At 44.3% G+C, this 27,138-nt stretch overlaps 1 protein-coding gene across 1 annotated transcript; it reads left to right on the top strand.

The window, feature by feature from the left end:
• Window positions 1-1,600: 1,600 nt before the first annotated feature.
• Window positions 1,601-27,044, top strand: LOC310779728 (protein mono-ADP-ribosyltransferase PARP14-like; the record flags this gene model as incomplete). The annotated part of the gene is made up of 7 exons (XM_083640221.1): window positions 1,601-1,604; window positions 7,711-7,856; window positions 10,050-11,409; window positions 15,921-16,607; window positions 16,693-16,775; window positions 17,101-17,337; window positions 26,778-27,044. The coding sequence occupies 7 exons, from the start codon at window positions 1,601-1,603 to the stop codon at window positions 27,042-27,044; spliced, it is 2,784 nt and encodes a 927-aa protein (XP_083496347.1).
• Between the last annotated feature and the right edge of the window lie 94 nt (window positions 27,045-27,138).

The raw sequence follows: 27,138 nt of genomic DNA on the forward strand, positions 1-27,138 counted from the left end.
TTTTGTTCTTGTTTTTTGCTTATTTTGTTTTGGTATGTTGCTTGTATGTTATCCACTTACTCACGTTGCTGTCAATCATAAGGTCAGATATTTGGAAAATGGAGTCATTAAAGACCCCTTATATAACATGGACTATAAATTGAATGGTAAATTACCTTATATGTTAACCCCCTCCAATAAATGAAAACTTTAAAGATAATCTCATATAATGTGAACGGTATCAACAACCCAATTAAGCGTAAGAAGCTATTACAACAACTAAAAAAGGAAGCAGGAGAAATAATCTTCCTACAGGAAACACACTTAGTGAAAATAGAACATGAAAAACTAAAGAAATTTACAAACGCTCAGGTTTATTATTCATCATATAAGTCTTCAAGAAGGGGTGTTGCTATTTTAATAATGCCCCAAATAGCTTTTACTTTGGACAAGTTGATTGCAGATAAGGAAGGAAGATATGTAATAATAGTCGGAAAGATTGATGAGGTAATGGTTTCATTTATGAATGTTTACAATCCCCCTGAAGAAGGCCCGGACTTAATCAAAAAGGTTGTAGATATAATAGTTTTAGAAAGTAGAGGAATGACAATCACTGCAGGTGATCTAAATCTAATTATGGACCCAAGTATGGATACACAAAGTGGTAGACAGCATAGCTCAGACCAAGCTGCTAAAATAATGAGAGGAGCAGTCAAGGAATTAGGGCTGATAGACGTGTGGAGGACTCTTCACCCGAAAGAAAGAGATTACACTTTCTTCTCAAAAGTATATGGTAAATACTCAAGATTAGATTATTTTTTTCTGTTTAAGAACCACCTGTCAAGTGTAATAGAATGCAACATAAATTTAATTACACTTTCAGACCACGCTTTGACAACTATGAAACTGAATCTTGACTTGGAAAGGGGCCGGACAGTGTGGAGGCTAAATAACTCCCTGATACAAATGGTAGACTTTAAGATTAAAATAAGATCAATTATAAAAAATTACTTAGAAATTAACGATACAGAAGAAGTCTCCCCTGTAATATTGTGGGAGGGAGCAAAAGTAGTATTGAGAGGGGAAATTATTTCATTTGCATCATACAAGAAGAAACAGAGGGAAAAAAGAGTAAAGGAAATGGAACAATCAATAAAGATTTTGGAATTGAAACATAAGGCTAAAGGAAATAGTTCTGACTTGTGCTCTCTGAATGAACTAAGGAAAGAATATGACCGATTACTAACAGATAAGGTAGAGAAATCATTGATATTTACTAAACAACAATACTTTGATAGCGGAGCAAAAGCAATGAAAATCTTGGCTTATAAATTAAAAAAACAACAGATAAAATCAAACATTGCTTTTATCAAAGATCAAACCAGGAATACAATTGTTAAAGGCAAACAAGAAATAGCTCAAGAGTTTGCAAAATACTACAAACAACTGTATAGTCCTGATGACAATCTGCTCCCTCGAAATAGAATCAGGGAATATCTATCTGGGATAGAATTGCCGCAGTTAACTGAAAGACAAAATAATGACCTGACGCTACCAATTACAATGGATGAGATTAAAATAGTTATAAATAAGTTAAAAAAGGGTAAATGCCCAGGGAGCGATGGGTACACAGGGGAATTTTATAGGGAATTTGTCATAGAATTACTGCCAATTTTAGAAAAAACTTTTAACTGGGCGTTGGACCACGGTCAGTGGCCAAATACATGGTGTAACTCCATAATTACAGTTATACACAAAGATAATAAGGACCCTACGGACTGTGGATCATATAGACCAATAACTCTTTTGAATGTAGACCAAAAACTATTAAGTAGCATCATAGCAAATAGACTGTCAAAGATTATTCCGCATATTATAAACCCAGACCAAACAGGCTTTATCCCAGATAGATATCTTTGTGATAATGTTAGACGGACTTTGAATATAATAGATTACTCACAGAAAAAGAATATTCAAACACTGATTCTTACCTTAGACGCTGAGAAAGCCTTCGATAGGGTGTCATGGACATTTATTTTAGAAACATGTATTAAGTTTGGCTTCCATGACACTTTTATCAAATGGCTTCAAGCAATGTATAAAACATCAAGAGCACAGGTCAGAACAAATGGAACCCTCTCAGACAGCTTTGAACTAAAACGGGGGACAAAACAAGGGGACCCATTGTCTCCTTTAATTTTTGCCATTTGTATCGAACCTCTGGCAGAATATATCAGGATGATTGATGAAATCGAAGGGGTGAAAATAGCAGAGGACCAGCACAAATTGGCGTTATACGCAGACGATGTGGTCCTGTATCTCACAAACTTAGAGAAATCACTACCAGCACTCATGCAAACTATTAATGATTATGGTCTAGCTTCTGGCTATAAGTTAAACATGCAGAAATGTGAAGCAATGGTTGTAGGAGCCCCTGTCAGCAGAGAACTGAAAGAAAAATATCTATGGCAATGGGACAAGGATAAAGTGAAATATTTGGGTATTGTTATACCAAAGAATATTAAGTTAATTTACGAATCGAATTACAACTGTCTTGAAGTACAAATTAGACAAGACCTAAACCGGTGGAGAACTGCTATTCTATCGTTGGGTGGAAGAATAGATGCAATCAGAATGAATGTACTCCCCAGGTTTCTGTTTTTATTTCAGACATTACCTGTGTGTATAAGTGCAAATGTCTTTAAAACATGGGATATTATGTTAAGTAAATTTGTGTGGGATGATAAAAAACCGAGAGTTAAAATGAAGACACTTAAAATGGCTAAAGAGAAGGGAGGACTTGCTCTTCCCAATCTAAAACACTACTACTATGCAGCTCAAATGCAGTCAACACGCACTTGGTTAAACGACAATTCTGAAGCAAGGTGGAGGTCGATTGAGAAGCATATGTGTCATCAGGGCCGATCCTGGCCATTTGGGTGCCCTAAGCGTAATTGTTCTGTGGTGCCCCCCCCCCCCCGTAAAACTTTCAATAACTGTCAAACGAAAGACAGCAAAATCATTAATTATGAACGATACTAGTGTATCTCACATTTCATTACATGTGGCAAACAAACAATTGTTAGAATTACTGTACATGTCAGCAAACAAGTGATTGTTAAACTGTACATGCAAGCAGGGGCGGACTGGGATCATAATTCAGGCCGGGCATTAGATACCAAGCAGGCCAGGCCGATACAGGCCGACGTGCGTGCCGGCGTCCGAAGGGCGGCGTCGAAAAATTTGGGCTGTTTGAAGCCCAATTTGGGCCGTTTGAAGCCAGATTTGGGCTGTTTGAAGCCAGATTTGGACAGTCTGAAGCCCGATTTGGGCCAGTTGAAGCCAGATTTGGGCCAGTTGAAGCCAGATTTGGGCCGGTTGAAGCCCAATTTGGGCCGTTTGAAGCCCAATTTGGGCCGAGTCCAATTTTACAATGAGATGCACCCTGAATAAAGTAATAAAACTACTAGTAAACCAGTAGGCGGCGCCTGGCCTGCTGTTCAGTGAGTGGCCTGACTGAGGGCACCAAAAAAAAAAAAAAAAAAAAAAAAAAAAAAAAAAAAAATTTGGTGCCCTCAGTCACGTGATGCCCTACGCAGTCTGCGTACTCTGCGTAATGGGTTGGAGCGGGCCTGTGTGTCATGTTTCAATAAAAAAACATACTTTTTTGTACAGAGAACCCAGGAAAGACAAAAGTAACAGACAGTTCATTGATCAGAAATACTTTGGAGACTTGGAGTCGAATTAAGAGAAATTTTGAAATAAGGGATGATCTTATTGCACTGAGAGAGATACAGGAGGACCCCGATTTCACTCCCAATACTCATGGTATAACTTTTAATATATGGGCACAGAAAGGACTGACTATAGTTGGACAATGTCTAAATGAGAATGGAATCATGTAATTTGAATCCTTAAAGCAACTTTATGATTTACCACACTCCCACCTCTTCCGATATCTACAAATAAGAAGCTACATTCAGAAAAGTAAAATAAGAGGGAAGACTAGAAATACGCTTCATCCACTGGTTAAATTTTTGGTAAATAATTATGGCAAGGTCAGAATACCACACCAAATCTCAGCAGTTTATGCTATTTTAGAAAATAGCCATAAGCAACAAGACACAAAGGCAAAACTAAAATGGGAAGAAGAACTTAATACAAACATATCGGAGGTCATTTGGAAGGAAATGAACCGGAATGTACACACGACGACAGCCTCTCCTTATTGGAGAGAGTATGCATGGAAAATACAATCACGGTACTTTATAACACCAGTACAACAAGCTAAATATAACGGTAACACTATGCCAAACTGCTGGAGGGAGTGTGGTGAACCTTATGCCAACTTTGGCCACATCTTTTGGTTTTGCCCAGTATTACAACCGTTTTGGAACAATATACAGAAGGAAATTAACACCATCTTAAGGACTGCCATCCATCTGAATGTAAACTTTGTGTTGTTGGGCAGAACGGTGGAAGAAATAAAAAATAAAAATGACAAATACCTAGTGAGGATACTGCGTATAACAGCTCTGAAGCAAATAACAAGAAATTGGCTTCAAAAAATAAGCCCTTTGGCAAACAAATGGAGAGAAACGGTTCAACAAATTTACCAGAAGATATAAGATTCGGGGGAATCTGATACTATTTGAAGATAGATGGTCTAACTGGTCAAATTACTATCAGGCGGTTAAGTAATCTCTCTCAGTGTAACTAGACAAAATACCAATAATGACCTGAAATGTGTGAATTGATGTTTCATATACTAATGCCGACAGTCACATAGGGGAGCACTATTTATTTTTTTGTATTTTATTTTATTTTACTTGTATTTGTATTTTTATTTTTATTTTATTTATTTTTGTCTTCTTTTTTCTTTTCTTTTTTCTTTTTCTTTTTTTATGTCTACAGGCACTTTGCATTTGTACTTGTATCTGTAGGTTACGTGGAGCATCACAGGGTGAAGCATACACCCATGTCATGTATGGAATGTATGTTATGTATGTATGTTTATAAGCATTTCTTATGTCATGTCTTTATTATATTTACAAAAAAGAAAAATTGCCATCATTACAAAATAATATGAGCAAGATGTACCGTATATAAATACAAGATGACAATAAAAAGTATAAAAAAAAAAAAAGTAACTTATTACTTGCAAATGAAAGTTACTAGTAATATGTAGTATATTACATTTCGAAAGTAACTTGCCCGACACTGGTATAATGATAGACAGACACCAAAGCTTCAGCTTCATCAGAATAATAAATAAATAAATATAATGTCTGCCAATTTTGATCAACTATATAATTGGAGGGGTATAGACGGTTTTCACCAGCTGCAACCCCACAGCACTTCCTTTTTCTCAGCTTCTTCTTCTGTGTTTTATGGCGGTTGGCATCCTTAAATGTTGCATTACCACCACCTGAATTGTATCAGCTTCACAGTGCTAACTATTGACAGTGTCCACTTTCTCAGCTATTCAGGGGAAAACACTGACATAGCCTACTTCTATTTATATTTTTTATTTTTGCTATGTAAACGTTTAAATGTAAAGATAGGCCTATGCGTGCAATAACGTACTGATAGTCAGCTACTCTGTAACATGTAGCTTTTTTTAGCCTCTCAGGCTAGCTCCGGGACGCAATCTTTTTTTTCCCATGATGGTGAAGGCTAGGCGAAGGCATGACCCGCCCCTCTCTGCCTCTAATTGGCTGACTGCACTCGGCTGCTCTCACCTGCTTCCCAGGCGAGCCAGAAGTAATCTCAAACGAGCCTAATTATAGCCTATACTTTCATTCAATGTCACAATGCTGCGGGGGGAAGTAGGCTACTTCATAGCTTAACTATGAAAATAGTGTCGGCTATTTATGGCCCTTTCTGCTGCAGCATGTTGAAGAAACTAATAAATGTTCAGTTTGAACAACACCCATTCTGGTCATTATAGAGCAAGATGATCGCTTCCACTACCAGGGCCGCCCAGAGATGGCAGTGCCCCTGGAAGGGTCCAGCCACTATGCCCCCCCCCCCCCCCCCCCCCCCCCCCCCGCACGCACTTTACTCATATCAACGCTGCAGCTTTCAGAGCTGACTGAAAAAAGTTTGTTAACAGATTATTATTTGGGTCTAAAGCCTTTGCCTGCTCCCGCTTTTTGTTTTGCCTTGCGATTTTGGCATCCTGACTTTTGTTTTGCTCCTGGCATTTTGCCATCGCCGGTCTTGTTTTGTTTGCTATCACCTGTCTGTGTTGTGTGTTACACCATAAATGGTGCCTGCGCTGCTGCCCCAAGCAAAATGGTCCGCCCCAAGCCTGCCTTGTTCTTCTTCTTCTTCTTTTGGCTTTCCGGCAGACTAGATGCCTTGCGGCACATTGCTGCCTCTCACTGCACTGGTCGGATGGGGGATTACATCAGAATGGCACTATTTTCCACAGGAGCACTCCTGCCCAAGCATGCCTTGTTACTGCTGCTGTGTTTTGTGTATTTGTTCGACTCCTTGCAAAAAAATAATTTAGTTGCCGCATTTTCAGGATGGGAGATATATTTTAGTGTTAAAAAAATAAATAGAAAATTGCCTGGCTCCAGCGCCCCCCCTAGTGGCGACGCCCCTCGAAGCTTACCCCTTTACCCCCCCTTATGGGCGGACCTGTCCACTACACAACACTGTATTTACATAGGCTACGTTACATATTTGCGGGAATGAGAGGGATCTCACACTTGTACTGATGTCCAGCATGACTGGTGACGAGGGAAACATTCAAGATTCAAGATTCAAGATTCAAGATTTTTATTGTCACTCCATGGTACAAGTATCACGTGTGAAATTCTTGTGCTGTGGACTCCGTTTACAACATAGTACAAATTTTATTACATGTAGCCTAGGCTATTATTATTTTTTAAGAAAGGTGACAACATAGCCTATACAGGCTAGAGCTAATTAACAACTTAAAGACCTCCATTCAAACATTTTGTCTCTTAAAGTAGGCTTCACATTAGGTTACACACAATTATGTAAACAGAAATATGACACTTTCACTTTCACTTTGCAAACAGCTCAAAATGAGGTAAGCTACTGTAGCTACAAGTTGCAGCATCATCATGCATGCAGGCCCACAGGAGAATAGCTGGTGGGTGGGTCGTGCAGGGAGGGGGATTATGTTTTGAGTGAATCTGTATGTGTATGTATTGTTGTTGTTTTAGATGTTTGTAGTTTTTTGTATTTTTCTTTCGTTATGTAAAAAAAATCAATCAAAAAGTGCTCAAAAAAAGAATAGCATACTAAAACTAAACAACTATTGTAGGAATATTATAGGTAGCCTATGATAGTGTTAATAGGAGATCAACAATAGGCTACAGTAGCCTAAGGTCGCTAATTTATTTACCAATGTTTTTGTTTATATGACTGCGCGATTCCTAGGGTGGGGACTCTGGACTGACAGACACCCCGCCCACCCACATAGGCGCCATCGTGCAACTGTGCGCCATCGGCTCATACCAGGAAGGATTTATTACATCACTGATGACATCATTGCTCGAGTGACTACACTAATGACATCACAATTGCTCGAGTGACATATCTGATGACATCATAATCGTGACTGACACCACCACCACAGACAGACACCATACGCTTGATTAGGCTGCTACAGTATTATAATGATTAACATGACTATTAATGTTGTATTTAGATTTCTCTCTTGATTGTATTGTATTGTCCTGTTTGCTGCAGATCAGCAGAGAGTCCTGGAGAAGCGTGAGCATGTGTTGGAGTTAGCGGCTGGTCCTCTGGTGTTCACCGTCCAAGGAACCACCTCTTCCATCAACACCTCACCTCCCAGCCTGTCAGTTAGCCCAGACCTGACAGCTCCAGCACAGGTGAGACAGGTGTGCAAAAAAGCAGGTGCTCAGTAAAGTAAAAGGTAAAGGTTGAACACTTTGACAAATGAAAAAATTGAGAGAGAAAAAGTTTGCAATTAGGTAATTTCATTTGTTATAGTAAATAATAATTCAATCAATAAGTCAATAATTTAAATAAAGTGTTGCTCATAAGCACAATATAAGCATATTACTGTATATGAGCAGTGTTGGGCAAGTTACTCTGGAAAAGTAATTAGTTACTGATTACTGATTACTCCTTAAAAAAGTAATAAAAGTTACTTTACTGATTACTTTTTCAAAAAGTAACTAGGTACGTTACTAGTTACGTTACTAGTTAGTTAGTTTTTTACCCCAAATACCTTACACTTGAGTTGTTACATGTCTAGCATGTCACTGTATTCATTATTTTCGCTTTGGTATTATATAGGCAATGTTAAAAGAAACGCCAAAGGCATTTTACTTTGAAATTCGGTTAGAAAGAACAGGAAGTGGTGTGTTAAGACTGGCTAGCTTCACACTGGAAAAGACGTGAAATGACTAGTCTCTTAGAACAGACGAGTTGGCTTCCGCAATTTTCAAATGCTCTCGCCATACCGTCTGTACGTTAGACCCCCAGAACATGCACAAGGAAGTAGTGAAAAAAACCTTCAGACCGGAAGGAAGTTCGACGGAATCTGACCAATCACGACACGCGTGTCCACGAAAAATATGTTCCCCCCGGAAACTTAAACCGATGCAGGTTGCTAATGCTAGCAGTGCTTTAGAATTACCATGGAAGCTACGCCGACGAAACCGGTGAAAGAAGACCCTGATAGACGTAAACGATGTATCCGCGGCTTGGAGGAACCTCGTGCAAGACGTGCACTTATTCCAGAGTTAAACGAAAGTGATGAGGTAAGTTGCTAACGTTACTGAGCTTATCGTTCGTCTTACTAATCAGCGTTAGCTAACGATAGCTACAGCAGTATACAGCTAGTTAGCTAATGTTAAATTCTGATTGGACGAATGAGCGGAAGTCCCGCCTTTCAACTTCCTTTTCCGTTTGGTGCATGATTCTCCCCCACGAAGTACAGACTGTATATAGCTGCATCCGCCGGATGTAGATAAGACAGTCTGTTTTAAGAGACTATGAAATGACAGTCAGACAGATAACGTGAGTGGTTGCTGTTACTGTCGGAGACGAGTGGTAATAAAACAACAGCCTCAATGCAAACGTTTCAAGCTTTGTTGCTGAAAGAAAAGTCATGATGATCTGTCAACATTCCCTGGGCCGTCTGACTATGGAAGTAACAAAGTGTACAACACTTACCCAAAGTGGATCTGTTAATCCAGTGAACTGTTACAGCCAAGTCTACCTCACCCAGCGTTGCCTTCAATTTAACCTCCATCCCAGCATATTCTCTCTCGAGGTAGCCAGCAAACGTCTTTCTCTGTGTGGCAGCTTGATATTGTTCTTCGTGGCTATTTTCTCGATTATGCATCGATATGAGGGCGAGTCAACAGTGCAAATAGGTAGCATCTGCCAAGCTGCTCGCACATAGTTTACAAAGGACAATAATGGTCCAGCTTTTGAACGCATATTTCTCTTGCTCGTCTCCTTCTTCTGACTCCATCATGCTTCAGTTTGTTTTGAAAGCCGGCGTGCATGCTCTGACGCTGTTGCGCGCACATACACGTCATAGATGACGTATATGTGTGCTCGACAGGTCTACCTGAGTCCGTGAGGATAAAATGTTTTCTTTTCTTCTTTTACATAGAAAACACTGCATTCTGGCAGGCAATGATGTAACGCAGTAACGCATGCGTTACTTGGATTAGTAACTGTAATCTAATTACTGTTTTGGAAATTGTAATGCCTTATATTACTTAGTTACTAAAAAAGTAACTAATTGCCCAACACTGTATATGAGTGGAGTGGATCATTTGAACATTATTCAAATATATAAATCTAAATGATACAGTTTATGTAATTTTGGAACAATATGAAATTAATTGGTGACTATTTAAACAAACATTAAAACTAGAGCTAAAAAAAAGAAAAGAAATTGCAGTATGTAAGATTAAAAGAATTTTGCAGTGATTTGCTTTCAATATGCTTTCAATGCACTTTCAGATCAATAACCATTGAAAGCCACTGCCATGTGTTTGTCATTAATGAAAGAATATGTTTTCTTTATCCTTCTCCAACAGCAGAGCCACCTGTCCATTCTTCCGTCAACACTGCCACCCAGTGCTACAGAATATGAACTACAACTTGACAGTTACCTCCTCCGATACCTCAAAGAATGCCCCAGGGCTGGGAAGGAACTAGAGGAAGAACTTGCCTCTATGGCTTGCTCTGTACAGCTCCACCCAGAGGAGGGGAGGGCTTTGGTTATGATGAGCTTAGTCCAAACTGGGGCTGGAGTCCCAAGTAGGGATGGAGTCAAGGAATGTAAGGCTAAGGTAGATAAACTCTTTGAGCAGATCGAAGAACACCACATCTGTCACTTTGAGGTAGACCCACGCAAAATCAAACTGCTGCTTCGGTCTTGCAGCTCTAGTCAGGCCACAGATGAGGTGAGAGCTTACAGCCAGGTTGGCGTGGCTGTGCTGGTTGGCGAGCATTCCCAGGTCCGCGTCAGGTTGAGGGATGTGGAGGACTCATATGTCAAAGGTCAAGGGTCAGGTGTCAGTCAGAAGCAAACGACTACCCGTCGATTGGGCGAGGCCAAACTTCGCCTCCTCTGGAAGGAGATAGAGCACAGTCTAAGGTGCGATATCCCTGGAGTGAAGGTCAAGCAGGGAGATCCAGGTCAGTTAGTTCTGGAAGGATCTGTGGAGGAGATCCGTAAGGCTCGAGACAGGGTCTCTGAGAAGGAGAGGTTGGTGTTAGAGAGAACGGTTTCTCACATGAGCCTCCATTTCTTGGCCTTCCTGAGAAACGTATACGGAGGTCCTGGTGTGCTTGGCAACTTGTTAGGGGTTGGTGGCATGGTGGAAATAGAGTTAGGAGACACAGAGCTACGTCTGTTCACCCTCACCTGTGATAAACTGGATGAAACAGAAAAGGCATTGGAAGGTGAGTTCAAGGAAGTAAAGATTGACATCCCGAACTGCGCTGATGTACCATCTGAGCTTAGGGTGAAGCTTGAGGCCAAGGCAAATGAGATGAACCAAGGAAAACATAGGGCTGCGGTCAGGTTTGGCTCAGGTAGCAGGGTTTGCTTAGTGGGCCACACCAAAGATGTTGAGGAACTGAATGACATTATTTCACAGTTTATTTTGGACCAGTCTGGTGTAGAGGGCAGGGTTCTTCTCCCTTTCTCTGAGATAGGAGACTTCTTACCAGAATTGCTACAGCTGCATGGTTTTGACCATTCAGGGGTGACCTTCCATCCTGTGGCCTCATCCTCTAGCCCCATGGTGGTGCTGATAGGTCCATCCAGCAGAGTAACTCAGGTTAGGAACAGGCTGGGTCCATTTCTGGATTCCCTGGTTCGGGAGACAGTGACCATCGACCTGCCTGGGGCACTACGCTTCTTCCAAAGATCCACTGGGACCGAGATTTCAATTCAATTCATTTTTTTTTATTGAAGAAAGAGTTTCGCAGAGACAGGTCTGAAATGCACTCTTCTTAACAACAAAGATAAAAAAATGGACAAAGTGTACATACTGTAGGCTGAAAACTAAACAAGGATAAACAATTTAACTAAGTAAGTGATTCACATATCAAGCCTCAACATGGAGATGGTGACGGTCAGACAGTTTTCACTTCTTGATCATTATAGAGTCTGACTGCAGTGTGCAGGAAGGACTGCTGGAGGCGCTGTGTCCTGGCAGGCGGCATGGAGAGGGCGGTGCTGTTTCTCATTTGCCTACCAGTACATTGCAGTCTGGTTGGAGGGAGAAGATCATGTAGTGGATGGGATGGACTCATCATCTCTTTTAGTAAAGTGATTGCAGCTTCCTCCCTACGATTCTTTAGAGATGGGAGGTGGGGGAGCAGCCGCGTGCCACGTCTCGAGATGATCTTAAGTGCCCTACGTTGTACTCGCTCTAACTCCTCCTCCTGTCCTTTGCTGCATCCAACCAGGAGGACATGTCCATACTCCAGCACTGATCTGATAAGGGCAAAGTAGATCAGTAGGAGGTCATCGACTGACATGCTTGTTCTGGCCAGCACTCTCAGCAGATAGAGACGCTTTGATGCCTTGAGCACCATGTCCTGGACTTGGTGAGAGTGAGAAAGAGAGGAATCTACCTGCCAGCCTAGGTAGCGAGCAGATGGAACCACAGGCACTGCCTCTCCAGCCAGATGTAATGGTGTTATCACCGGGGCTTTTCTCACACAGGTGATCCGCACCTCATAGCTCTTCTTCCCATTCAGGATCATGTCATTTTGCAGGGCCCATTCATCCAGATGCTGGGCTTCCAGTTGCATAGTCAGATCTGATGGCAGAGACCTGGTAGCAAGGCATCTTGAGAGACTGATGTCATCTGCATAACCCACCGATACTGAGTCATCAAAGAGAGTGTTCCTAGAACTCATGTAGAGCAGGAATAGGAATGGAGACCACACACCTCCTTGAGGGACTCCAGATGTTATGTGAGTCCACTGGCTGTATGTATTGTTGACAACTACTCGTTGTGTCCTGCCGTGGAGATAGTTGAGGGTCCATGCAATGTCCCGGGGGTCTGAGATGACCTCACAAAAACGCTGCATCAGTGTTGCATGATTGACTCTATCAAAGGCCTTGCTCATATCAGCCAATAACACCCGGATCACTGTGCCATCACGAGAGTCTAGCGCAGTAAGCCAGGACTGGTAGGCTTTGTCGTGGAAGACTTCTTTTGGTAGGCAAATTGGTCCTTCACCACTGAGAGGATGTGATCGCTGGTTCGTTTGAGCATGCACTTTTCCATAATTTTAGCTATGACACTTATTAGGGATATTGGTCTGAACTGGTTTAGCTGATTAGCGCCAGCCTCTTTAGGAATGGGCACCACATTTGCACTTTTCCAGATGGTTGGGAGTTTGCCCTCTGAGAACGAGTGGTTGAAGAGATGCGTGATGATTGGTGCTAATTCTTCAGCATATTCTTTTAAAAGCCACGAGGGAATGTTATCGGGCCCGGCTGCTTTTCTGCCATTTATGTTTTTGAGTAATGACTTCACCTCTCCAACAGAGCACAGCTCATTGTTGTTTGTTGGTCCTGGGAGCGGGAGAATACTCAGTGAGTTGCTTTCACACCAAGCACCTGCAAAGAAAGTGTTAAGCTCCATGGCTACATCCCCATCTGAAACGCCCTCTATTCTTACATGAGCTGAGCCCTTCTGCTTCCTTCCCAGCTCCATGTTGACAAAGTTCCACCATTTTCTAGGATTTTCATTTTTCAACTGCTGAATGTGTCTTGTATAGTATGAATCCTTTGCTTGCTTAACAAGCTTCTGTGCCTGGTTCCTGAGTGTCTTCCACTTCTTGGTCCTGCCATGTTTGTGGAAGTGCTCCTGTCTCTTTAGAATTATTGACTTGACCTTTTCTGTCATCCATGGCTTGTCTGTTTTTCTGACCCTCTTTCTCCTTTTTGGCATGCATGTGTCTAGCATGGTGGTGATGGTAGTGTTGAGGGCCTCAGTTTTGTTATCGATCCCCTCAGCTGAGAGCACATGGTTCCAGTCAGTCATGGCCATGCAGAGTCCCAGTGCTGCCTTAGTGGTGGAGTTCACTGTCCTTGTATATACAAACTCCATTTTTGGCCTGCAGGTGTCACCTTTGGGCATCATCGAGACACAGGCATGGTCACTGGTTCCCACTGGAGCTGATACTTCTGGCCTGCTGTAAAACTGGCCCATGTTGGATATAACAAGGTCCAGAGTTGCATCCCCCCTGGTGTGCACTTTTACAAGCTGTTTCATGGAAGGAAAAGCACGTTGAAGGGGGAGGATGTTGAGGCGATTGAAATCACCACAGAGAATTATGCCCACTTGTGGTTGCTTTTGGAGGATTGTGTCAACAGATCTAATTAGATGGTCAACCAGTTTATTTTGACCATCTGCATTGTTCTCAGAGGGCGGATGGTATATCAGACCAACAACCATATAGGGGGTTTGCCTAGGTAGCCTACAAGGCCTCAGCTTAATCCACAGAGTCTCTAATGAGTCATCTTCCAGTTCTTTTAGTTGGTTGGCATGAATGTCCTCTGACACTTGCATTACAATCCCTCCCCCCTTTCTACCAGAAGATCTGTCCTTCCTGAACATCTGATAACCGTCAATGTGGAATAGTTCATTTGGTATGAATTTTGTGCCCCAAGTTTCTGTGACACAGACAATGCTGCTCTGTTTGTTAGACACATGTGTGGCAAGTTCCTCTCTTTTGTGAACCAGAGATCTAACATTTGACAGCAGAAGACTTGGCACTTTACAGGAGGGCATATCTTTTTGCTGGACAATCGGTTGGATTTTAATATGATTCTGAGTATTAACTCATTGAGTGCCAGCCACTTTTGGAGAACGGACGCTCCCAGTGCCAGAGTTTCAGAGCGTTTTCAGTGATTTCTCGAGGCCCACAGAATATTGTGTGATATTACTATGTAAACACCGAACACGCAAAAAGAACAAGGAGACTCTATTGTATCATCAGCAAAAAAAAAGTTTATTGATACCATTTTCCGTTCTTTAGTTATCAGCCGGAGAAGATAGGTCAAAAACAGCAAAAATATGCTTTTCTATCAGGAAGCTGAGATATTCAGCCTTTTGTGAAATGCATTATTTCAAGCACATTCACTGACTCTAGATAATATCTTCTGATGATGTGACCTGGTTTAGTTCTGTGGTGCATGCGCGCCCCACCCCCCTGCCCCCCCCCCTCTCCCCGCCTCTCCCCGAGTCAGCTGCCAACTCCTCCCCACACGCACAAAGTCTATTCGGAGCCTCTGTTTTCTCCTGGCAGCTCACAGCAGCAATGAGGAAATGCCCAACGCGACTGCAGGTAATGGTTGGCCCTTCAGCGTTGGGTGCTGCCTTTCTATGGGGTACTCGTGTGAAGAAACTATGCAGACAGACAGACAGGCAGAGGAGCTGCAGTGTGTGCGCGGATTGATTGCTATTGGCAAGCAGCCCAGAGCCATCTACATGATGGCTCTGGGCTGCTTGCCAACAGCAATGAGCGCGGTTTGTCTTTGATCACGGCTTTGTCAGGCTGTATTCCTTGACACTTCTGTCATCTGGAGAGCACTGTCGCCACCTAATGGCTCGGTAAAATAGGTTATAGACATTCAACATGTCCCAAAATGTTACAGGACATAGATCTGGCTTCGATGGACCCCCCCCCGTCAAAAAACGCAATTGACGACAATCGTCGTCTTTGGCACTCTACGTCAGTATTTGAATTGACGACAGCTGTCGTCATTGGCATTCAATGAGTTAATTGGCCTGTGGGCTTTGAACTCTGTACCACGTCGGCCATGTAAGACAGGTATTTTATGCTGGGGCAGTCTTCCTCCCCTGCAGCCTCTAAAAGATCTAAGCAGTCCATGATCGTTGAGAGTTTTCCTGAGATAATTCCATGAGACTGTAGGTATCTTGGAGAACCTTAGGCTTAAGAGAAAGTCCCTTGATAGCTTCATGTTCATAGGGCTTGAAATGTTTGCACAAAGTTAAAAATAAATAAAATACCCCCACGTTGTCCAAGGGAGAGTAGTCACTTTAAAAATAGTTACTTTAAGAAGCTGCCTGTTGAAGGCGCTAAAAAAAAAAAACACACAAGTTGCAAGGGTCTGACAAGATGGCTTCTTCCTCCGCATTCACTCAGACTCCAAGATCCAAAAATCCACCAAATCCACAAGAAATCCGGAAAAAAGGGATGGAGATGTTAAAAAAGACATCATACTGATACCATAAAACATCAGCAGTTTCCTGGATGGTGTTTTAAAACCAAGATATTTGATGGATTGTCAGGGACAAGTGAGGCAGGAAGGAGAGCAGGCAGCCATCTTGGTTTCCTCTTGGTTGACTATGCATCAGTGCTCTCTTTTTCAGGAGTGCACTGTTCACATGAACACACACATTCACACCAAGATGAGATGCTCCAAAGTGTTGGCCATTCTCAGCAGTGTCTCATACAGCTTCAGGACCAACATAGAGATAATTGGGCATCAGGTGCAGAATTGAGTAAAGGCGGCACAACAGTTGCCAGATACTGCCTTCATAGAGGGATGCAGGTGCTGGTGTGCATGGGTGACATCACCAAAGAGCACGCTGATGCCCTGGTGAACGCAGCCAACGAGGATGTGGATCATTGTGGGGGTGTTGCTGCTGCACTGAGTAAGGCGGGTGGTCCTCAAGTGCAGAAGGAGTGTAGAGTTCTCGTAAGGCAGACTGGTAAAATCCCTACAGGAGATGTGGTGGTGACCACAGGAGGGAACCTCAATTGCAAGAAACTGCTGCACGCCATTGGGCCTGTACAGGGGAAAGTGGGTGGCAGAGAGCGGGCCTTACTGCCAAAAGCTGTCTGGTCTTCTCTGGACTTAGCAGAGACCATGGAGTTCCAGTCCATAGCCATACCCTGCATCAGCTCAGGGATATTTGGCGTCCCTGTGACAGTGTGCACTGAGGCCATTGTGACTGCTGTGAAAGAGTTTGTGAGTGAGGGGCGGAGCTTGAATAAAGTAGTGTTGATCGATAACAGAAGAGAGGTGGTGAGGTTCATGCAGGAAACGTGTGACAGGCTTCTCCGAGGGATAAATACTGGAAACCCTACAAACTGTAAGCAGGCAACACGGCTTCCAGATGGGCCCCGGTGCTGCTAACCCAGACCCAGTGAGAGGAGGTGCTGCTGGGTCTACCTCAGACCCAGTGAGAGGAGGTGCTGCTGGGTCTGCTGCCAACCATGTCCAGGTGGTGATTGTTCAGGGAATCATCGAGACCCAGGAGGTGAGAAACATGGCTTTTAGACTTTGAGAAAATTGTACATTTGTTGATTTCTTCTGTTAAAGGAGAATACCTGTGTCAATTAGAGCCCGTTTACTCTGTCTAGATTACATTTCCCTCAATCATTTTGCAATGCATGCAACACAGATTTTTTTTTAACTTAATTTAAAATTGTGTGTGTGTGTGTGTGTGTGTGTGTGTGTGTGTGTGTGTGTGTGTGTGTGTGTGTGTGTGTGTGTGTGTGTGTGTGTGTGTACTGCAGAGAAGTGTACTGTAGTTACCACCACACTGTTAACCCCTCCGATCACTACATTGACTCTCCTCCCAGTTGGATGCCCTGGTATCACCTATGGTTGGCCATGATCCTCTGTCTACCCGTGTGGGCCACGCTTTGTCCAGTGTGGCTGGACCTCAGCTGGTTGCACGGTTTCACAAGGCAGCAGGAGGAGCAACACTTCCTGGTGATGAAGTCCTGGTGGAGGGTTTGCCTGGACTCCCGTGTGGCCGAGTGTTCTTCCTCAACCTCCTCCCTTGGGATAATAACCGACAAGGGACAGCAGTCCAGGTGACAGAATGTGTGTGAAAGAGAGTGTGTGAACAATGTGACACAACCCAATTCACCCTTTGCTAAGTCCCGCCTCGCTTGGTTACCGTTGCTATGGAAGGCAAGCTTTTGCACCCGGCACGTAAACATGGCATTCACAATGAGTCGAACCTGTCTTTGTTTGCTTAAAACAACAACAACAAATGTGTGCTAATCTATCGTAGCTAACACTAATGTTAGTTAGCATTACCTTGGAGCTGAGTCTCGCGTGGAGGCTAGTTGATCTGTTGATCCTCTAAACGTTGAGGATATCTGGTGTCAGACTTGCAGGTCCCATATGCACACCGCTTCGGCATAGAGTGCCAAAGTCATGCCCTCTTCCTCATTCAGCATACGAACCAAGGGATTTTATCTGCCATTCATTTTCCATCTACATTTCGTAAAATTCGTATACATTTTTTTTTACTTGGTCAAACCAAGTGACATATCACTCGTTGATTTTTTTCATCTGTTTAATCTGTTTTTATTAATCTAAATATAAATATAGCTGAATCGTTTGGTTTGACCAAGTAAAACTATTTTTATACGAATTTTACGAAACATCTATGGAAAAATGAATGGCCAAAAATCCCTTGGTGCATATGTCGGACTCAGAAGAGGGTGTGACTTTGGCAGCTTCCCTGTGCTTAGTTCTGGTTGCTAACGTAGGATTGGACAGTAACTGTTCTGGGGAGAGACTTAGCGAAGGGTCTTCAGTTTCAGTTTATTTAAGAAAAAAGGACAGTACACATTAATCAACATTACTGTAAATGCGCCAGTTTTAGCCAACTGGCTAATTCGCAACTGTAGTCCTTTTGGCAAGATGTTATAAAACCATACACCTAAAACAGAAGCATTAAAAGTAAAACACAATATTTACAACACAATCCACAATAATAGTAAAAACAATAATACAATACACAATTAACTGATTACAAGTGGTCACATGTTTGATTTGTTAATAGCCAGGTCTTGAGTTTTTTTTGTAAAGGTGTGGTAGGTAGCACAGTATCTTATATCAGTTGGTATGATGTTCCAAAACTGCGTGGCTCTGACTGAAAAACAGGATTGACTGAAGGAGCTGGACCTAAACGGCACAGTACAGTCCCCCCTCTGGGAAGATCTTGTGGACCTATTATGAGATGTTTTTTGTTTGACAAAAGTACTGAGAGGTGGAGGGGCCTTACCATTTAAAATCTTAAACAGTAGGCAGGCATCAGTGAATTTTGTCAGGTTTTCCCAGCTGAGGATTCTGTACTTGCTGAGGATGTAACAGTGGTGGTAAGTATACGGTTTTCGGTCCAGCACCTTGAGAGTCTGCTTGTACAGAGAGAGAATGGGTTTCATGGTTGTGTTTTTTGCATGGGTCCAGCTAGTCATACAGTACATGAGATGGGAGATGATCATTGCGTTCATATAGAGAATCGCAGCAGTAGATGTTAAACAATTCCTCATGTATCTGAAATTTGACAAGTTGTATCTGGCAGTCTGTATTACTCTTTTTACCTGCTTTTTGAAAGATAGTGTAGAGTCAAGGATAATGCCAAGATATTTAAAATGAGAGACTATTAGGATTGGCTCTCCAGCAACAAACACTCCAGGATTACCAGATGTTGAATTTGATTTTGTGAAGTACATACAAACTGTCTTCTGCACATTAAGACACAGTTGAGACTCTGTAAGCCAGTTGCTGACATTCACCATTGCAGCGTTTAGTTTAACAGCTGCCAGTTCTTTCGTTTTTGCATGAATATAGATAACGGTGTCATCAGCATACATTTGAACTTCACACTCTGTGCAAACAGATGGAAGATCATTTATAAATAAACTGAATAGGAGAGGCCCGAAGATGGATCCCTGGGGCACACCCATTTCATTGCTCAGAAAGGGTGATGTTTCACCTCTGACCCTAACACATTGAATTCTATCAGCAAGACAAGACTTAACCCACTTCAGTGCGCCAATGGAGAAATTATAGTTAGCAAGTTTGCAAAGGAGTATCTGATGACTAACAGTGTCAAATGCCTTCTTAAAATCTAAGAATATGGCACCGACAACACCTCCTTTGTCCATCTTTTGTTTAATATTCTCTAGGAAGAAGCAGTTGGCTGTCTCGGTGGAGTGGTTGGTCCGAAAGCCAAACTGCATTGGGTGCAGAGTGTACGGGCTACTATTAATATGGGAGATTAGCTGTTCAACAATGCATTTTTCAGCAACTTTGGAGATAACAGGCAAGATACTGATTGGCCTATAATTACTCACTATACTTGAGTCTCCTGATTTAAAGACTGGTACAACAATGGCTGACTTCCAGCCATTCGGATATTTATCTTCTTTAACTCATTGAATGCCATGGACGTCCTTCGACGTCCAATTAAATAGTGACGTAGAATGCCACGGACGTCCTTCGACGTCCAATGCGTTTTTTGACGGTGGGACGTCGATCAAAGCCTTCCGCAGCTCCTGTACAACTATAGTAGCTATTGGAGGTGTATAACCTATTTTACGGACTCATTAGGTGGCGACAGTGCTTGCTCGGTGCAGTCCAGATTAGAGACAGGTCCGAGAAACAGCCTAAAAGCCGTGGATCAAAGACAACCCGATGCATGCTCCCAGAGCCATTTGCTCTGTCGCGGGAGCTGACATTGGCTCCGAACAGGAGTCAATCCGCGCTCACAACTGAGCCCCTCTGTCCCTGTCTGTCTGTCTGTCTGTCTGTATAGTTTCTCCAACCGATTAGCAGCCAGGAAAGCAGCCCCTGACGCCAAACCATTCAGCAATCCGGGTTGGCTCTTCCCTGCTGTGGCGCTGAGAGCCGACAGCAGCACACAAACGCAGCACTCCGAAAATATAATGGTTGCGTGAGGCTGTGTGCAGTGTGGGGAGGAGTTTACGGGGGGAGGGGGGGGAGGGGGGTGGTGCACGCAGGGCATCACACAACAACTACGTCACTACATCAGAAAATATTATCTTCAGACTCAGTGAATGTGCTTGAAATGCTGCATTTCACAAAAGGCGGATTATCTCAGCTAATAATTTGAAAAGCCTGAAAACGCTGAAAACAACCTATCTTCTCCGGCTCATAACTAAAGAACGGAAAATGGTATCAATAAACTTTTTTTTGCTGATGATACAATAGAGCCAGCTCGTTCTTGTGCGTGTTCGGTGTTTACATAGTAATATCACACAATATTCTGTGGGCCTCGAGAAATCACTGAAAACGCTCTGAAAACTCTGGCACTGGGAGCATCCGTTCTCCAAAAGTGGCTGGCACTGAATGAGTTAATAGAGGCATTCACTATTTTTGTTAATGGTTCAGTGAATGTATCTACATTCCTTTTTAGAAAAAGTGAGTCCAGACCAAATACATCTTTAGACTTAGAGCTTTTGAGGGATTTCAGAATTTTGCTAACTTGGGCTTCAGTGACCTCCATCAAAGAAAACACTGGTTGGGAATCATCTATCGGACGTGAAATTAACGGTCCTGTTTGACTGGTGGGCACCGTCATCTTAACAGGGTTCACAAAATAGGAGTTGAAAAGAGTTGCAATTTGTACTGGTTCTTTAATCAAGGAGCCATTCTCTTTCATTTCAAGCTGTTTTGTTGATCTTTGGCTGCTGCCTGATAGCTTTTCCAAATTGTCCCAGATTTGCTTTGGATTTCCCTTAGCTTCACTCAATATATTTACAAAGAAGGTTGCTTTAGCAGCTTTGATAACTTTTATAACCCTGTTTCTTAAGGAAGCAAAGATTTGTCTATCTGTTGATAGTTTGGTCTTAACACATTGAGTGCCACAGCGCTTCAGTAAAATTGTCTGGAGCCTGTGCCAGATTCACTTCCATTCAGTTGAAAACAGCTATAGAATTTTTTCTATTAGGGCTATATGAACAGGGTTGGACTCTAATGAAACATTGAACACTCCTACTTCTTTCAAAGAAGAAATTTTGTTTCTAGACAGTTCCATTATGAAATGACAGCCTCGGAAAGAAGCGCACTTTCAAGGGTTTTCTGCTGTCTTTTTTTACTTTTCAAGATAAAGTCACTTTTATGAATACTCTAATTTCAAGCGCATTCACTGACTCTGGCTGGTGTTTTCTGATGTAGTGACATGGTGTGGTTCTGTGCAGCCTGCGTGAGCCCCCCCCCCCCCCCCTCTCCACCCCGGAGCTGCGGGCTCCTCCCCACACGCTCAGTCTGTCTTCGCAGCCTCAGTTTTTGCCCCGGGCGGATTTCAGTGCAACAAGGAAATGGCAGGCGGGACTGAGGGAGAAGGTTTAGCCGTTCGGCTTCGGGTGCTGCCTTTCTGGCGGGTGGTCGTGTGGAGGGGCTGTGTGCAGGCGGATAGACAGCGGCGGAGGAGCTCAGTTGTGGGCTCGGATCGCAGCCAACTGTCGGCTGCGGACAGAGCAATCTGTGTGGCTCTGGCTGCAGCATGCGTCGGTGTCTCTCTGATCACGGCTTTCTCCGTTTTCTCCTGCACAAAGTAAAGGATCTGAGGTGGGTGGCGCAGCTCCCGTATAGAGTTTTAAGGTGGCGCCGTGTGATCCCTTGAAGGGATTCATGCTCACTGGCTGGGTACGACCTTAAACAGCAGAATTATGGAATAATATGAATTATGATTTTAGGACGTCCACAGACGTCCTTGGCACTCCTCGTTACTTTTTTTTAGGACGTCCAGAGACGTCCTTGGCACTCAATGTGTTAAGACATATTCTCAGTGCATTGTCTCGTTCCTTCATGAGTTTCCTTATATTACCATCAATCCAGGGGAGAGTCCGTTTGCTATTATTTTTTACTTTGCATTTCTTAAGAAATGATTTTGTTGTATTTTGAATTGTATTTAGGAACATGTGTGTGTCAGTGTCCACATTGCTCCCAGATACTAGGTCCTTCCAGTTGATGTTCTGTATTGCACTTTCAAATTCAGCCATGTCACTCTTAGGTATTCTGAATTTATCACATGTTGTGTTAGAGGTCAGGTGCAGGGCCGTAACCAGGGTCCCGAAATAGGGGAGGTCCAGCAAGGGGAGGCGGATTCGGTGGCGCCCGCAAGGGCGCCGCCGGAAGAAAATTGAGTTTTTTTCCCCCCCTTTTTTAGCCATATTTAGAGTAATATATCATTTTAAATCAACATTAGGATTATGCTGTTGTGATGTCATTATTCAGTATATTCTCTTTCATGTCACCACCTGCTCAGCTCTCCTGTCAACATAATTGTAACTAAAAAACACAAACGGTTTTAGCCAAATTCATATCAAAATGACACCTACAAACACAGGTACACAACCCAAGCCGTACACAACACACAAAGTCATCATCGATAATAAAAAAAACATACAGAGGGACATTTATTTATTCCTGATAGGAACGATTGAAAAATAAAATAAAATATATTATGTTGTTTTTAACTTTACACCACCTCTTTTTGTTACTTGGGTCATGAAACTGAAACCATGCATATAGCCACCTGCATACCTGACTTCGGGAGCTTGGCAATTGGCATCATGCATGATTAGCCAGTAGCATCCCAACGTGTCACACAGGTAACATTACTTAAGAGACAGACTAGACACTTACTTTCTTGGTTGTTGCTAAAAAATCTGTCAGTGTCACTCACTGTCTGTCGTTCACTCGCTCACTGTCTCGCAGCTCGCTCACCTTCAATTATCTCGCCAGGCAGACAAACAGTCATCACTCACCACCATGCTGCTGCTCTCTCGGAATCAAGTTACCGCGGACGCGGTGTCAGATGACTTCCTGCCTGACCTGCCTTTCGTTTCAAAATAAAAGCGATCCCGTGTTTTTCATGCTTTTCCATGCAGATTGTTTTATTAAAAAAAATAAAAATAAAAAATAAAAATTCTCTGAAATATTAGGGGAGGTCCGGACCTCCCCGTCCTCATAGCTAGTTACGGCCATGGTCAGGTGTGCTCGATTTTGGGGGAGTTTTCTAACTACGAGAGTTAGGTTATGATCAGACAGGCCTGTAATCATGTTAAATGTCTTAGACACTCTCTCAGGTTTGTTAGAGAATATTAGATCAATTTGAGTTCTTGATATGGAAGTTATCCTAGTGGGCCCCTTTACTAACTGTGTAAGATCAAATGTATTTGTAATTCGATTCAGTGCTTTTTTACCTAACTTATCTTCATAGTTTAGGTTCAGATCGCCAAGGATTAATACTTCCTTCCCTGAGCTATATTTCTTTAATACATCATGGAAGTTATCAAGAAAGACAGACTTTGCAGAGGGTGGCCTATACACTCCAATTAAGACAAAGGACATTCTTGGAGATAATGTGACATTCAGACAAATGCATTCAATGTCATTCTCGGGGCATTGGATCTCTTCACATAATATATGGTCTCGGACATAGAACATTACCCCCCCCCCCCCTCTTCCCTGAACTCGGTCCTTTCTGTAGATATTATAGCCAGGTATAGTTAGGGCAGAGGATGGGGAGTTTTTGTGGAGCCATGTCTCAGAGAGGCACAGGAAGTCTAGATTAGACTCTGAGAGAAGATGTTTAATTTGGTCGCTTTTTGGGATAATACTACGAATATTCAAATGTCCCCCTAGCAGTCCCTTAGGTTTGGAGCGAGGATTCCACAGAACATTGCTATTATTGACAGTTTGAAAGAAGTTCATTTTGCGTAGTTTTTTGAATGTTGGGTTTAATCCTAAACATGTCCGTGGTCGCAGGAGGTTAGGTTCTGTATTAACATTAAAAGCACTGGTGTTACCATTGGAAACGGTGGCAGCTGGGCTGCTGCTGCTGTCTGTGATGGTGGAGCTGCTGCTGTGGCCTGGGCTAGGCCTGGTGGAGCTGCTGCTGTGGCCTGGGCTAGGCCTGGTGGTGGTGGAGCTGCTGCTGTGGCCTGGGCTAGGCCTGATGGTGGAGCTGCTGCTGTGGCCTGGGCTAGGCCTGGTGGTGGAGCTGCTGCTGTGGCCTGGGCTAGGCCTGGTGGTGGTGGAGCTGCTGCTGTGGCCTGGGCCAGGCCTGGTGGTGGTGGAGCTGCTGCTGTGGCCTGGGCTAGGCCTGGTGGTGGAGCTGTGGCCTGGGCTAGGCCAGTTGGTGGTGGAGCCTGGGCTAGGCCTGGTGGAGCTGCTGCTGTGGCCTGGGCTAGGCCTGGTGGAGCTGCTGCTGTGGCCTGGGCTAGGCCTGGTGGAGCTGCTGCTGTGGCCTGGGCTAGGCCTGGTAGAGCTGCTGCTGTGGCCTGGGCTAGGCCTGGTGGTGGTGGAGCTGCTGCTGTGGCCTGGGCTAGGCCTGGTGGTGGTGGAGCTGCTGCTGTGGCCTGGGCTAGGCCTGGTGGTGGAGCTGCTGCTGTGGCCTGGGCTAGGCCTGGTGGTGGTGGAGCCTGGGCTAGGCCTGGTGGAGCTGCTGCTGTGGCCTGGGCTAGGCCTGGTGGTGGAGCTGCTGCTGTGGCCTGGGCTAGGCCTGGTGGTGGTGGAGCCTGGGCTAGGCCTGGTGGAGCTGCTGCTGTGGCCTGGGCTAGGCCTGGTGGTGGAGCTGCTGCTGTGGCCTGGGCTAGGCCTGGTGGTGGTGGAGCTGCTGCTGTGGCCTGGGCTAGGCCTGGTGGTGGTGGAGCTGCTGCTGTGGCCTGAGCTAGGCCTGGTGGTGGTGGAGCCTGGGCTAGGCCTGGTGGCGGTGGAGCTGCTGCTGTGGCCTGGGCTAGGCCTAGTGGTGGAGCTGCTGCTGTGGCCTGGGCTAGGCCTGGTGGTGGTGGAGCCTGGGCTAGGCCTGGTGGTGGTGGAGCTGCTGCTGTGGCCTGGGCTAGGCCTGGTGGTGGAGCTGCTGCTGTGGCCTGGGCTAGGCCTGGTGGTGGTGGAGCTGCTGCTGTGGCCTGGGCTAGGCCTGGTGGTGGTGGAGCTGCTGCTGTGGCCTGAGCTAGGTCTGGTGGTGGTGGAGCCTGGGCTAGGCCTGGTGCGGTGGAGCTGCTGCTGTGGCCTGGGCTAGGCCTGGTGGTGGAGCTGCTGCTGTGGCCTGGGCTAGGCCTGGTGGTGGTGGAGCCTGGGCTAGGCCTGGTGGTGGTGGAGCTGCTGCTGTGGCCTGGGCTAGGCCTGGTGGTGGAGCTGCTGCTGTGGCCTGGGCTAGGCCTGGTGGTGGTGGAGCTGCTGCTGTGGCCTGGGCTAGGCCTGGTGGTGGTGGAACTGCTGCAGTTGTCTGAGCCAGGCCTGGTAGTAGCTGGGCTGCGGCAGCAGCCTGGGCTAGGCTTGGTGCATAGTGCAGGTTGAATTGCTGCAGAACCGGGCTGAGAACAAGCCACTGCCGCTGTAGGGATTTGATTTATGCTGTGGCCTGGAGGTAGCGGGGCCACTGCTGAGGCCTGGACAAAGCCTGATGGTAGCTGGTCAGTTTGTGAATTGTAAATAGTACTGCCCCCCTCTTACAGACTGGTCTTCTACAGCAGGGGTTCCCAACCTTTTTTGTGTCAAGGACCGGTAGATACATGGAAAAAAAAGTCACGGACCGGTTGTCAATTTTAATGGTTTTTAGTTACATATATATTTACTCACCAGGTGGCGACAAAGGGTAAATAACAGCCTTTTGTGTTGTACTGTATGTAGCCTATTCACCTTATGTTCAGACCTTACAGTGGGCCAAATTCTTCCGGGTCCTTTTAACACTTCCGGCGGTCACGGCACAAAATAAGAGAGTTGTTTTTGGAGCGGACAGTGAAGGGGGTAAAATAAAGAACGTAGCCTACTACTTTGAGCCGGTACACAGCAAGCAAGCGAGTATCCACTGTTAGCCAGGTCAGATAACGTTATCGTCGACAATGACGAGCACTTTCTTGTAAAACATACCTGGACTCCAACAAAGAAAGCTTCAGAAGGTTTTCTGTCCTCCGAGGCAGCGCGAGCCACTTACGTCTATAAGACCCGCAGATGTTAATTCGTAATTCCCTGGAATGCGAGACTTAACAAACTAGTTACATGGCGTTGCATTCTTAGACATTGCCGTTTGCTTTTATTTGGTATGTTACATACAATCAGCTAAATTATTAGTTAATTCAGAGTTAGATGATATTAGAGCAGCCAGCCATTTTATTTTATTTTATTTTATTTTTAGCCGGAAGTTTTGATACGGCCACACAACCGGGTCAAATGGGCATGGCTACATAAGGTGAATACAGTATTTATGTTTTTGTTTGAACTACAAATATAAATAAACTTCAACTTGAAACTATGTTTCAACTACCACACACAGCCTATAATATTATAGCCTATGTTTATTAAATTTTTTATTTTATTTTTTTGGACCGGCTCGCGGCCCGGTACCAAATGCGTTGCGGCCCAGTACTGGTCCGCGGCCCGGTGGTTGGGGACCACTGTTCTACAGGATGTCGGACGATAATGTTGTTGTCTTTTTCCAGCCTGAAGTGCACTTTGAAATTCCTTGAATTCTGTCCTTTTCCAGGCTCTGAGACAGGGCACCCGCAGAACCTTGGCCTCCTGTGAGAACAGAGGCTTCGGTTCTGTTGCTCTCCCTGCGCTCGGGACTGGCGCTGTTCTGCGCTTTCCTCCTAACATGGCAGCCAGGGTTGTGTTGGAAGAGATCTGTGCGTATGAACAGAACCGAGCCAGTCCAACGCCGTTCCTAGTCCGCATCATCATCCACCCCAATGATAAAGAATCTACTAAGGTAAAGAAAGTGACCATTGAGACACTTCGAGGTGCCTTGTGATACAAACACTGAGTATATGTGTTTCACTGCACTTCATCCCGTGTCTGTACAGGCCTTCCAGTCTGCCCAGGGGACTTTACATCTTAGAGGATTC

The sequence above is a fragment of the Poromitra crassiceps genome, assembly GCF_964638095.1.
Source record: "Poromitra crassiceps genome assembly, chromosome: 7".
Taxonomy (NCBI): Eukaryota; Metazoa; Chordata; class Actinopteri; order Beryciformes; family Melamphaidae; genus Poromitra; species Poromitra crassiceps.